We start from the raw sequence: 13,522 nt of genomic DNA, 5'->3' as shown, positions 1-13,522 counted from the left end.
AAAAAATGACCAATAAATATGAAATAAGTTTGAAGATGAGGCAGGAAGCTTGCTTGTGGAAAATATGAAATACAGAGGACACAAGATGCGTCTGATATGATGAAGGTAAAATTTGAAAGTTAGTTATTTGGGATCATACCATAGAAACACTTGGAATGTATTTTTAAAGAACTTCGAAGTAGTTACTCCTTTGACAATTTTAGACACTAGAAACTTCAGAAATAAAAAGGAAATCTCTTCCTGAATCACTTTCAAAGTAAAACTGTCTCTTCCTATAAAGGAAGTATAAAGGGATAGTTACAAATGGAGAGACTGTATGCGATTATGTGTGAAGGATGGATTTTTGCATTAAATTAATCAAGACTGAATGAGACCCCCCACCATGTCAAATAATCTGCAACATTTAACAGCAACAGAAGAGTAAAGATTACAGAGACCTAACATTCTAAATAAGGGAAATAGATTATAAAACAGGGAATACTCATCACGGACAGGTGGAGAAAGACTATTGTTCAGATGGAACACAAAGATTGAAGAGAAAGAATTACAGATTTACTAATAATAGCAAGGCCAGAAAGGTCAAAGCGTCTATAAATAATAATAATGTCACTGGACTCTGTTTGTAACTGAAACTTGTACAGAAATGTTCGAAATGTTCAACCAAAAGCTGACAAACAAGTTTCAAGCTATCTAATAAAATAATCTGATGGGGCAGGATCAGGTGTAGGAGACAGGGGAGATGTTCAGAGGGTCAGGAAATTGAACAGAGGTGTGTAGCGATGAGTGATAGGGAACTGGGGATAGCCACCAGAAAGTCCCAGATGCCAGGACAGCAAGAGGCTCCCAGGACCCAACAGGGATGACATTAGCTGAAATACCCAACAAAAAGGAGAGAGAATCTATAGAGACCATATGGAAAGGTTACTCGCTATTAGCCCCTGGTTGAAGAATGTGGCCACCCACCCTTCTCAAAATTCTAATCCAGAATGGCTCCTGTCTAAAGGAAATACAGGTCAAAGTGTGGAGCAGAAACTAAAGGAAATGCCATCAGAGACTGCCCCACCTGGGGATCCATCCTATATGCAGCCACTAAACCCAGTCACTATTATGGATGTCAAGAAGTAAGTGCTTGCTGACAGGAGCCTGACATGGATGCCTCCTGAGAGGCTCTGCCAGAGCCTTACTGATACAGGTGTGGATGCTTGCAGCCAACCATCGAACTGAGCACGGGGACCCCAGTGGAGGAGTTAGGGGAAGGACTGAAGGAGCTTAAGGGGTTTGTAACCCCATAGGAAGAACAACAACCCCCCCCCAGAGCTCCCAGGAACTAAACCACCAACCAAAGAATACACATGGAAGGACCCATGGCTCCAGCTGCATATACAGCAGAGGATGGCCTTATCTGGCATCAATGGGAGGGGAGGCCCTTGGTCCTGGGAAGGCTCGATGCACCAGTGTAGGGGAATGCCAAGCCAGGAAAGCAGGAGTGAGTGGGTAGGGGAACACCCTCATAGAAACAGGGGGAGTGAGAGTGGGATAGAGGGTTGCAGAGGAGAAACTGGGAAGGGTGATAACATTTGAAATGTTAATACATTAAATAACCAATAAAAAAAAATTTAAAGGCCTTTGAGAGAAAAGGTTTGTTATATAGTACATTCAGAGAATGTTTAATTCTTACAAAGTATTTATAGACAACATTTTTGCTAATGATTCCTGCATTCCTAATATATAATTAACTTTCCACAATCACTAATTATCCCAAGCATTATATGAGAACTGCAAAAATATATATCCAATTTAGCATTTAACTTGTTTAACAACCAACCCATTAAGTATATTGAAATAAATTTATTACATTATTTACTCATTAAGTATTTTGTAATAAATTTATCCAAGACAAATATGATCTAGGAGAAGAAAAGGTATTAGTCATGTAAGACAGGGAAAGCACTTTCTTTTTGTATTTATATTTTACAAATAAGTAAGCATGAAAAATCTGGACAACTATTTTATGGTTAATAACATACTTATCTGTTGTATATGAAGAATGGATTATAATGAAATATATGCTGGTAGCAATGACTATGGAAAACTGAGGCATAGATTAACACTGTCCCAAGCCACCAGGGGACCACTAAATTAACAATGGAATGGGGCTTTCCCAGATCATTCAATCAGAATAAATCTCTTTGTTCTTTACTCCGTAATTTGATTTATTCATAACGCAATGACAGTATCCCACAATGTTTGTAAATTTAAGTTATAACATACTTGTGGCAGTTAATAAGCATTCAATCACTATTTGATGATTTCAAAGATAATTCTTCTTTGCAAGGCACTGTAGTTTGTGGGTGCACTGAGCTGTTCCACTCTAAGAAAAAGGTCATTATTTTCTTCTACTGCAATTTATAAGTCAGTTTGGAGAGCATATTTAAAATGTATACCAAAAAATACATCAGTTTGAATAAATTAACTATAACTTCAGAGTACCCACAATGTGTCAGTGTTCCATTAAGGAACATAAATTTAAAAGCACTTCCCCTTGGAGAAGTTCAGCCAAGAGTGAGCCCAGATTTTAATTCTATGCCTTCCATGTCTTCTTCATCTATTTCCTGTCTATCTGTTGTACGAGTCTGGATCTGTGCCTACCGAATGCTGCCTTGTCTGTCCCTGCCTTGGTGTCTAGGTCCCTACAGGAGGTTTTGCATGTGTTTTTTTTTTTTTTTTGAACAGTATATAAAACATCACACGAGGAAAGATTGAGGGTCACTTACACAAATCTTTAACAGAGTTTGCAAGGGACAAAGTCACTAACTCCAACTGAGCCCAACTATCCCAGAGAACAAACAAAAACTATTGAGAAATATTCATATGTTGGTCTTCAGCATGTATGGTGAATATTCCTGGTATGAGGTTGCTTTCAACCCACTTGCTGCCTCCAGGACTTACCATCATAACATGTTCACATACACATACGTGTGTGTGTGTGTGTGTGTGTGTGCACAGCATTTAAAGGTAGTATTTTAGGATTATAGCTATGCACCTTGGCATGATGACACATGCTTTTAATCCACCTCTCAGGAGGCAGAGACAACTTTGAAGACAACATGATCAACATAGAGAGTTACTGGCCAGCCAGAGCAACAGAATGAAGCCCTGTCTCAAAGAACAAACAAACAAACAACAACAACAAATTTACAGCTATTCATTCACTTCTGTTATGAGTTAACTGCATGGGAAATCCAAGGTAAATAAGGTTGGTTGTACTATGTTTCCTTAAAGGTGGGTTGAACAACAGACTGAGTTCACAGTAGGATAGCAGTCTTAAATGACCTCAAGGCACATTATTACCTCTAGCTTAAGGTCCAGCAAAACCTCCAGGCTCTTTGAATTTAACAGACATTTTCATAATAATAAATCACCAATTTTGCTATAGAAAAAGTCTTAATTATACAATCTTTGGGTGATTTGCAGGGGATTAGACCCCAAGTCCTGGCTATGCTAAGCAAAAGCTGTACCTTTCACCTAAAGCCCCATCCCTGATTTTTATTTCATTTTTTTATTTTTTGAGAAAGTGTCTCACTTCCTAACTCACAGTAGCCTTGAACATCATAGTATGTAGATGTAGAGGAACTTTAATCCAGCAACATGGACCATACCCAAGGACCTTCCAGGTCTGTGTGATCTGGCTGGAATACAGACATACCCTTAGCATACGTCTTTAATCCCTGATTGAAAATAAAGTTAGTTTGTAGAAAGAAGCAGCTATGTTTGAAAATGACATTTAATTGAGGGGAAGACAAAGTGGAGAATCAGAGAAAGATTTGACAAAGGGGTCAGATGGGATACGCCCAACTTTCATGAGAACAGTACAGGAAAGAGAGGACTTAAGAAAGCAGAGGGTCAGAGAAGACAGGTTTACAGAGACAGGTTTCAGGTGAAGACAGAATAAGAAGGAGCCAGAAGATCAGAACACATTGCCAGAGTCAGTTTGAGGCCAAGCAGAGCAATTCAGTCAGAAACCAAGAGAAGACAATTTGACTCAGTCAGCTTGAGGAGAGGAGCTTGGGCCAAAACATCCGAGTTGAACCAACCAGCCAGAGTTCAGAAAGAACTAGAAAGGATGAGCTTATTCAGCAGTAAGCCTCCAAGATGAATTTGCAGTATGTAGGCTTGAACACACGATTCTCCTGTTAGTGCCACCAAGTGTTGGGATTACAGACATGGCCACCATGCCCACCTGGACGATGCAATTTTACTAGCATGCTTTAACCTGCTAACTTTGAATGCTGACAATCACAGGATCACTGTATCATTGCGGCATTGGGCGTTATATTCAGCAGAAGCACACACTGTTTCATCCATAAACAATCTCACTCCAGGCGCCAGACAGACGCCTCAGCTGGTCAAAAGCCTTTAACACATTGGCCAATCCTCAGAAGCGCAGTGCCTGCCTTCAACCTCTGAGCAATCTCCAGGCACCGCTCTTCTAGAGGACCAAAGCTCAGTTCCCAGAAAATGACAATAAACGTACGCTTTCTGCCTTTTTAAATTTTAATTTTAGTCATTGCTACATAATTTACCAATGTCACTTATTACTTAGGTAATGAATGTGGCCATAAAAAATCAGTTATTTTTATATATCACATGACAATATATAGTCACAGAGAGCAAGACCACATCTTGCCACCTTTTAGGACCTAAAAAACAAGTCAAGGATTATTTAAAGTTTCATAAAAGTCTGCAACAAGGAATGCGATAGGCATTAATCCTTCATCCCATTGAATTTTCTATTTACTGTGTATTAGCTTGCCAGATGTGATATGTCAGTAACAGAAATTAATATGGAATAATTAAACTAGTTTTAAATCTAACAACAGAATATCATCCCCCAAAGGGGAACATATTTCTCCAAGCACCTGCCTGCTGAAAATATAAAAATCCTTCATAACAATTTAAATCATTTTTGTACCAATTATAGAGAGCGAAATGTCCCTTTTTCCTATTTCAGCAAAAGTTTATAGAATCAGTCATATGCATTTGGCAATACATTCTGATCCATGACACCAAAGGTGCAGCCACGAGGGGCTGTGGAGACGGCTTGGTGAGTCAGAGAACTTGCTGCCCTCCCAAAGAATGCTGGTTCAATTCCTTCCCCGCACCCGTAGAGCAGCTAACAACTGTCTGTAACTCCAGTCCCTTCCCAGCACCCGTAGAGCAGCTAACAACTGTCTGTAACTCCAGTCCCTTCCCAGCACCCGTAGAGCAGCTAACAACTGTCTGTAACTCCAGTCCCAGGGTCTAACACCCTCTTCTGGTCTCCAGGGACACTGCAAACATGTGGTACACAGACATGAATACAGGCAAAATATAAGATAAGAATAAATGTTTTAGTTACAAAAAAAGAAAACCTACATTATGTAGACTTCATCAGTATGATCAAAATATAAGAGATTTTTTTCAAAAAAGTATCATTTAAGAAATTAGAAATTTTTATACTTTATCTTTTAAAGATTTAGTATTTTAAGGTTTAATGTTCAATGTTTGTGTTTGTGTGTGTGTGTGTGTGTGTGTGTGTGTGTGTGTACACTGGTGCACCTGGAGGCCAAAGATGGTATCAGACCCCAGGGAGGCAGAGTTAGAGGCTATGAGCCACCTGACACAGGTACTAGAAAATAAACCCCTGAAAGAAGAGAGGGTGTTCCTGACCACTAAGCCATCGCTTTTTACCCCCCCCCAAAACTTTTATATTTTAGAGGACATTGTGATTATTATTTTTGAATAAGACAATCTACAATGTAGAAGCAAACATTTGATAATTGTGGTGTTATAAGGGCCTACTATTTTGAATATATAAAGATATCTTACAGTTTGGGGAGCTGGAGCAGCAATAAAACAAGCCCCATATTAAAAATAGGCCAAGGCTCTGGAAGTAATTTCTCCAGACTCCACGGCAATAGCTCAAACAAATAGTGGTACGGGGACTAAAACAGGTGTTGCTGTGCCTGCATGCCGAACTGTGTTATTCAAAATAACCAAAAGAGAGGGAGGTACAATTCAAGTCTCTCTCGGAGTCAGACCAGACGGATAAAATTTCATTTAAAAAGACAGCAACAGAATGTTGTTCAGCCTAAAAAGCAGAGATGGCCTGACACTCTGTAACCTGAGAGAACCTGGAAGATACTGGCTACTCAACAAAGAACCCAAATTGCGATTCTATTCATATGAGGGACGGACCGACCTGGTGGTGACCAAAAGCTGGAAGGTGGAAAGACAGACTGAGAGTGGTCGCCAGAGGACAGCGGACCAGTTCACAGGAGGAAACATCAAAATGGGATGATTTTACACCACCTCTCATACCACCACCCTGGTCTCAGCTTTCACCATCTATCTCCCATATGAGGACAATAACCTTCCCATTGAACTTTTAAACTCGACTGTTTACATTGAAACAACCTGAAGCAATCCTTCTTAAAGCTGTTTTATGCCACCCTTTCAGTCAGGAGCGTCAGAGCACACCCGATGTCTCTGCCCTTTCCCACAGGACCCCACGATCTCCTCATGCTCTCAGCTCTCCACACTACAGCCTCCTCATCAACTCCTTCGGGGTTTTACACTTTCTCTCAGATACATTAGAAAATGTCTTTAAGGGCGTCTATCATAGCTGTTGCTTTTGTCTGGAACATTCTTCTCTCAGAGTGCAGTGAAAAGCTTCGTTACCCTCCAGAAATAGATGGTTAGTCACTTGCAAAGGACACCATGTGCACGGGTCATTGGAACACGAGGGATCAAACTGGTACTGAGCTAGAAACTTTGTCCCTCCTGGCTAGCTTTCCCAGAACCAGGTGATGCTGTGTACAACACTGAGTCGAAGGGGAAGTGACGGACGGTCGCTCAGCTGTGAATTCTGTAATCTGTAATCGCCAGCACAGCAAGGTACGCCCGCTGAGCAACAGTGACATGGCATGTCTGGGCAGTCACCAAACACTTTCTGATCAGATTGAAGACCCACTCCACAAATCAGAATTCATACCTGGTCCCGAATTGGGCCAAGAATGGTTAGCTGTGTAAGTCATAAACTCTAGGAAAGAACTTACTGCTGGTATTCTGTTTAATGGATATGTGCTCTCTACATAGATCTAATCTATTAGACCGGCAGATTAGCAGAGCCCTCAACTCTCATCAGAGAACCTTCCTGGTGCAGCATGTGGCCACTAACAGACCCTCACAGCTGATCAAACTGCAGAGCGTAAGAGACTGTGTCATGTTCATCCCTGACTGGGACATCTACCGTGTATAGTCTCCCCACGAAGTTCAGGTGTCACCACACAAAGGAAGTCAGAAAGAGCATAAAAGCCAGTGGTTGACAGCAGAGGGATGTTGTCAAACAAATTCTCCACATATGGCAGGAAGGCTACACACATGAACTCTCAGCAGCTGTGGCCCCATGCACACAGCCTGTGTAGGATCAAGACATTTGAAAGTCCAGTGTGGATGGGGTAAGGGCCATGGATGCTACCCCTAGCTGAGAAGGTTCTTGTAACTGAAAGCTGAGGGAGAGAGGCTCAGTCTACATCAATGCAGCCACTGATCGGTAGCCCGTGTTCCAATGGATGTCCCACTGCCAGGCACATACTCCAGTACTGGGTGGACTCAGTGGGAATAAAAAAGGAGAATATGGGGTTGGGAAAGGAAAGTCATGGGCTCTAGCAACAATGGGAATGAAAAAGAAAAGAAAAGAAAAAAGAAAAAATGCTAATTGAAAGAAGCCACTCAAAAGAGGCTTTTTAAAAAGTAGCAGAATTGATATTTCATACCAAACCTATTCCCTTAACTGCTACCCTATCCAAACAGAAATCACAGCTGCTTTTAGGCATCATTCTATAACTGTCAACTGTTCATTCCAAAAGTCAATAATCTATCAAAAAATTAACCATCTGCAGTGATCACTTTATCAATGGGATTGTATACACTTTACTACATTTCTTGTAATAAGTACACACTCAATTTTAGGTAAAAAAAAAAAAGTAATATTTTAAAATAAGCATCTCACATCGTTTTTATTATTCATGGTCTTTGATCAATAAATACTACCTTCAAAAATACTGAACCTGGATAGGAAAAATAATTCATTTTTTCATTTGATTAGCACATGCACACTGAAGTAGGTGAAAGCGTTTACCTGTGCACTGCCCACCGTTGGTTGGGTCTCCATAGTACCCTGGCATGCACTCCTGACACTGTCGCCCAGTGGTGAGATTCTTACACTGCTCGCAGACGTTGTTGTTGATGCACGTGCTGTGTCCGTTACACTGGCAAGCTGAAGGAAACAGCAAACAGTGTCACAAAGAAGCCAGCATCAGCTACGAGTGGGGAGAAGTTACTGGAAGCTGAAGTTACTTTTAAAATCGGATTCTAGGGAGGGGCAAAGAGCATTCCCCAATTTTTAAATACGTAACTCGGGCAGCTGAAAGCAGCCATACTTGACCAGTGACTACATGGTATTATAGGTCACAACTGACCTTGTTACTGATAAGGTGTAGGAGCTACAAATAATGTGAAATATAAAGATTATAGGTCATAAGGAATATTTTAATATACTCATTAAAGAATCTTATGAATGTCTTATCTATTAAATTACATAAAGACAAGATTAGATAATATAGCTTTGATAAAGGATAGTAAGTTCTGAATATATCATAAACATATTATACTTAATGACGAAACATAAATACAGAAAGTCTTCTGTCAACAGGTCTTTATTTAAAAAAAAATGACCGTTTACTGTGATAAGCAAAGGGAATCTTAATTTGAATAATGGTGTACTCCTTAAAACAACAAGACAGTTCTTAAACCATCTATAAAACAAAAGAATCTATTAACAAAAAGTTCAGAATAAAGAAAATCAAATGTGTAAAATATTATATATTTAAAACACCACAATTTTTCTTTCAAATTTAAAGTTCACAAACATGCCTTTCAAAAGGTTAGGGGCAGCAAACTTAGCTCAGCAGATCTCTGTATCGTCAGTCACCAATGATGAGCTTGGGACTTCTTTCATAATAAAAACATTATGTTGGTAGAACTTCTATTACCATGCTTCAGTGGTTAAGGGGAGGTTTTGTAGAGACACGCCATACACATAATTAATTCGTCCATAATTAATTCATTCAGGTTAGAAACATGAATATCCACTACACATAAGGAATTGCCTGAAGAACCAAAATAAGAACAGGCTAGTATTCTTGGTGAAACTTCAAACCACATGGAAACAATTATCTAAGTGGAAGCACCTGCTTCTGGGTAGGAAGGGTGCATTTAGCGCTCACACCCAACGCCTCATACAGGTTCTGCCTGAAATGGCAGAGCGAGGGATGTCCCCACCAGAGTCTCTGGGTGTGGGGATAGCGACACAAACAGACAGCACAGGAATGACCAACAACACTTAACAAAATTAAAGACCATGGCTGGCCAAAGGCCAGTCAATCTTTCCTGTCTGAACAAGAAAAATCCAAGGGCAGCCAAGAAGCCTGTGTCTCGGATCCAGCTCCACATGGCTGGTGCGTCACAGTGGATCTAATAAACAGGATGCATCACGCAGACAGGACAGGATTTAGACCCGACTGCAGGGAGAAATTCTGTGGAAGGGAGGGTGCTGGCAACTGGTATACTTACAACTAACTCACTATCAATGACAAAGGACAAGGCTGGCTGTAAACAGCTATAGCAAACGCAGAAAAGGGAAGGCTATGCTCCTAGACCTATCATTACGCTGTAATCAACACTGGCACCAGACTGCACCCACAGGTAGCATGACCTGACACTGAATAATTCTTCCAGGATGAACTTAAATGGCCTGATATCAAACATAAATAAAGAACAAAAATAAAACTAAAGATAATCCATCACTTTTATTTTGCCTGCATTTTAAATCTACCCCAGATGGCTCCTTATTTATGGAAACACAAACAGAAAAAAAAAAAAATCAAAATAAAACATAATGACAAACTCATCATTTGATATGCAAATAAAGCATAGTTCTGAAAATATGGGCTTTCTACATACAGATGTGCGGCGGCGTTTAAAAATACCTTCATGACATTATTAGTAAATTTCCAACATGCTTACACAGAAATTTAAGGCCAAAAATAAATGTACCTACCACCTTTTTCAATATATAGCTTATCTTAAAGGAAAAGGAAATTGTCAGGTACTAAATTCAAGGCAGAGATGGAGTTGGAAGGAAATCTGTACTCTACATAGAATAAACTAGCAAGCATCAGAAGGCACGGCTTCCAAACTCTAGCGAGGCCAGCAAATGTAACTGCTGCCAGCTTCCAGGAAGGGAGGGAAACTGAGCCACAGACATAACCTGATGTTATCACCTGCACCCATACGGTAAACAAATTACCAAAGCACGCGGAGAGGGGACCAAAGAGACAGCAAAGATTCTTACATGCCACTGAAGTCTAGGCATGAAGGAAAAGGACTAGACAGTCAGTGTCTTAGATTTTGCAAGGTATATACTTTTTATTTTCTTTTTTTCAAAATTTTATTTTATGCTCTGGGTATTTGTGCAGTGCCCTCGGAGACCAGAATAGGGCATTGGATCCCCTGGAACTGAAGGAACACTTGGTTGTGAGTTACCAGGCGGTGCTGGGAATCCAACCCAGGACTTCTAAAATACATCCAGTGCTCTTAAACACTGGTCCCTTCACACACACACACACACACACACACACACACACACACACACACACCCTAGAGAGGAGAGAGGTCAGTATGATCAGAGAGAGCCAGGAGGATTTGGCTGGAGAGTAAGAGAAAGAGAGACGTTTATGAATGTACGCATGAAGTCCCTGTATGGAAGAGACAACGGCTTATCCTCAAAAGAAGAAGACAAGACTGGAAGCGGCCTGCATAGTGCTGGTTAAAGAAACTCTTGTCTTTGAGCCGATGTGCATAATTTAGTTGCTTTTGCACAAAATCTCGCTGCAAACCTGACGGCCAGCAACTAACAATGACCCCAGCATGAACCCTGGACTGCCTTCAAATTCACCCCGCCCATTTCAAATAATCACCTTTGAACGTGGCTTCCCACAGTCTTGGGACACCCAAATTTTCACAAATTCTTTCCAGAAAGCAACATAAATAGCCTCAGAGGCAACCCCAAAGCCTTTTGTTCCTGTCTGAAATCTCATGAGCATGGCCTTCACCATTTTTCCTGGTCTTCTCAGCTCCCCAGGAATATCCCAAGACCTTCGGTCCCTCCGGCCCCTCCCTAGCCTGTAGTTCACAGCTTTTCCAAAACAGCTGCAACGGATTCCCAGCTACCTGGCCACCTTTACCAACACATCTTCTGGGGCCAGATCAATGTGCCACAATCCCAGAGGAGACCATTCCAGGGAATTACTACTTTGGCTTACGGTTCATGGTGGTCAGAGAGCGGGGACAGTACAGCAACACATATCGTGGCAAGTGACAGCAAAGGAAACACGGACAGGAGCTGACTTTGTTTCCCCTCTGTTTCTTCTAGGCCCCAGCCTATGGGATGGTACCACCCAAGCTCCAGCCTGGTCTTCTTCCCTCTGGCTAATCCTCTCTGAAACTGTCCCCAGACACCAGGGATGTTATCCTGTCCTGAGACACCTGTCAGTACGAGCAAGTTGTAAATAAGAGCAGACATCCAACTAATTTAAAATGCCATCTCCAAGGTAACGTTTTGCTGAGGAAGCACCCATCTGAGATTGTCTGTCCATCCAGACCAGCAGTGTGTGGCCTACACACAACTTTATCCCTACACGAAGACACGAGATTATGCTGTATCCTCAAATCCTTATGTTTTCCAGAAAACTCTATTTTATATTTCATCAGATGGCACTAATCATGTTTGCCTCTGTCTCATGGCTGGGCATTATTTTTAAAGATTTTCTTTCTCCTTTTCCAGTTTTTGAAATTCCCATTAAGTGCACTCAGAACTTTCCTTCAGCCTGCCCTTGGTCCTGTCGGCCTCAAATTCTTCTCTCTATTCATCTCTGAATGCTGGGCCTTTCTTAGCACGCATCTCCCACTCCCCTGATTCTGTCTCGCACATTTAACCAATCTGATACACTCACTGGAACTTCAGCTCCAACGTTTAAATTCCCTTCTCTACGTTTCCCTTGGCCACTTTTCTAAAACTGCTGTGTTATTTTCAACTTGTACTTTAAATTTTAGACTTACAGAAGTTTAGATTTACAGAGTTGCAAAAACACCACAAAGTAATTCTATACCAAATGTCAGTATCTTACAGCAAAATAAAGAAATTAACATTGGTTCATTTACTGAATAACACTATTACCTAAATTAGACTTTAGTTGAACTTTATAACTTTGTTACAAATGCCCTTTTTGTTTCTTTACTCTATCGTATCATACTGACTTTATTAGTATGTGTTAATTATTTTTTTTAAGATTTATTTATTTATTATATGTAAGTACACTGTAGCTGTCTTCAGACACTCCAGAAGAGGGAGTCAGATCTCGTTACAGATGGTTGTGAGCCACCATGTGGTTGCTGGGATTTGAACTCCGGACCTTCGGAAGAGCAGTCGGGTGCTCTTACCCACTGAGCCATCTCACCAGCCCGTGTTAATTATTTATAATGGGAGTCATTATACATTTTCACACATAAATAAGATACTGTGATCATATCACCCTCAGTCCCGTAGCTCTCCCCTCATATTGCTCCCTCCCTCTCCCCAACTAGTCCTGTGTGCATACAAGGGGGGGGGGGTAGAGAGGGGGAAGGGAAAGGGAAGAAAAGGAGGAGGGAAAGGAAGAGGGAGGAGAGGGAGAGGGGAAAAGGGAGTACAAGGGGGAAAGAGTCAATTATTTTGTTCCCTGGGTATGACACATTGAGAAGTCTTTCCATTTAGCTTCCTCCTGCCTCCTCCCTCCCTCCCCGTCTCTCTCTCTCCTCCTTTAGCACTGAAAAATACTCTAAGCTTATCTTGTGCCCTCCCCACCCCAACTATAAAAGCAGCTATTATGAAGCCTTTGACTCTTCCACTGGAGAGTACGGTTTAGAGGTGTATGTACTAGGCATGTTCATGAGGCTTAGAGGTGTATGTACCTGGTATATTCTTAAGGCTTAGAGGTATATATATTTGCACATTCATGAGATTTGGAGGTGTATGTACTAGGCATGTTCATGAGGCTTAGAGGTATATGTACTAGGCATGATCATGAGGTTTAAAGGTGTATGTACTTGGCATGTTCATGTGGTTTAGAAGTGTATGTACTAGGCATGTTTATGTGGTTTAGAGGTGTATGTACTTGGCATGTTCATGAGGCTTAAAGGTGTATGTACTAGGCATGTTCATGAGGCTTAAAGGTGTATGTACTAGGCATGTTCATGAGGCTTAGAGGTATATGTATTACGCATGTTCATGAGGTTTAAAGGTGTATGTACTTGGCATGTTCATGTGGTTTAGAAGTGTATGTACTAGGCACGTTTATGTGGTTTAGAGGTGTATGTACTA

The 13,522-nt window shown here is 41.0% G+C and overlaps 1 protein-coding gene across 1 annotated transcript in view; it reads right to left on the bottom strand.

Moving 5' to 3' along the window:
• Atrnl1 (attractin like 1) overlaps window positions 1-13,522 on the bottom strand; it is a 515,328-nt gene that overhangs the window by 404,072 nt on the left and 97,734 nt on the right. Inside the window, exon 19 of the mRNA XM_021151617.2 lies at window positions 8,183-8,320. Coding sequence (XP_021007276.1) covers window positions 8,183-8,320 — 138 coding nt within the window. The remainder of the gene's footprint in view (window positions 1-8,182; window positions 8,321-13,522) is intronic.

The sequence above is a fragment of the Mus caroli genome, chromosome 19 (genome assembly GCF_900094665.2).
Source record: "Mus caroli chromosome 19, CAROLI_EIJ_v1.1, whole genome shotgun sequence".
NCBI lineage: Eukaryota > Metazoa > Chordata > Mammalia > Rodentia > Muridae > Mus > Mus caroli.
Note: the sequence above shows the minus strand (reverse complement) of the source record. Positions and strands in the feature narration are given on the sequence as shown.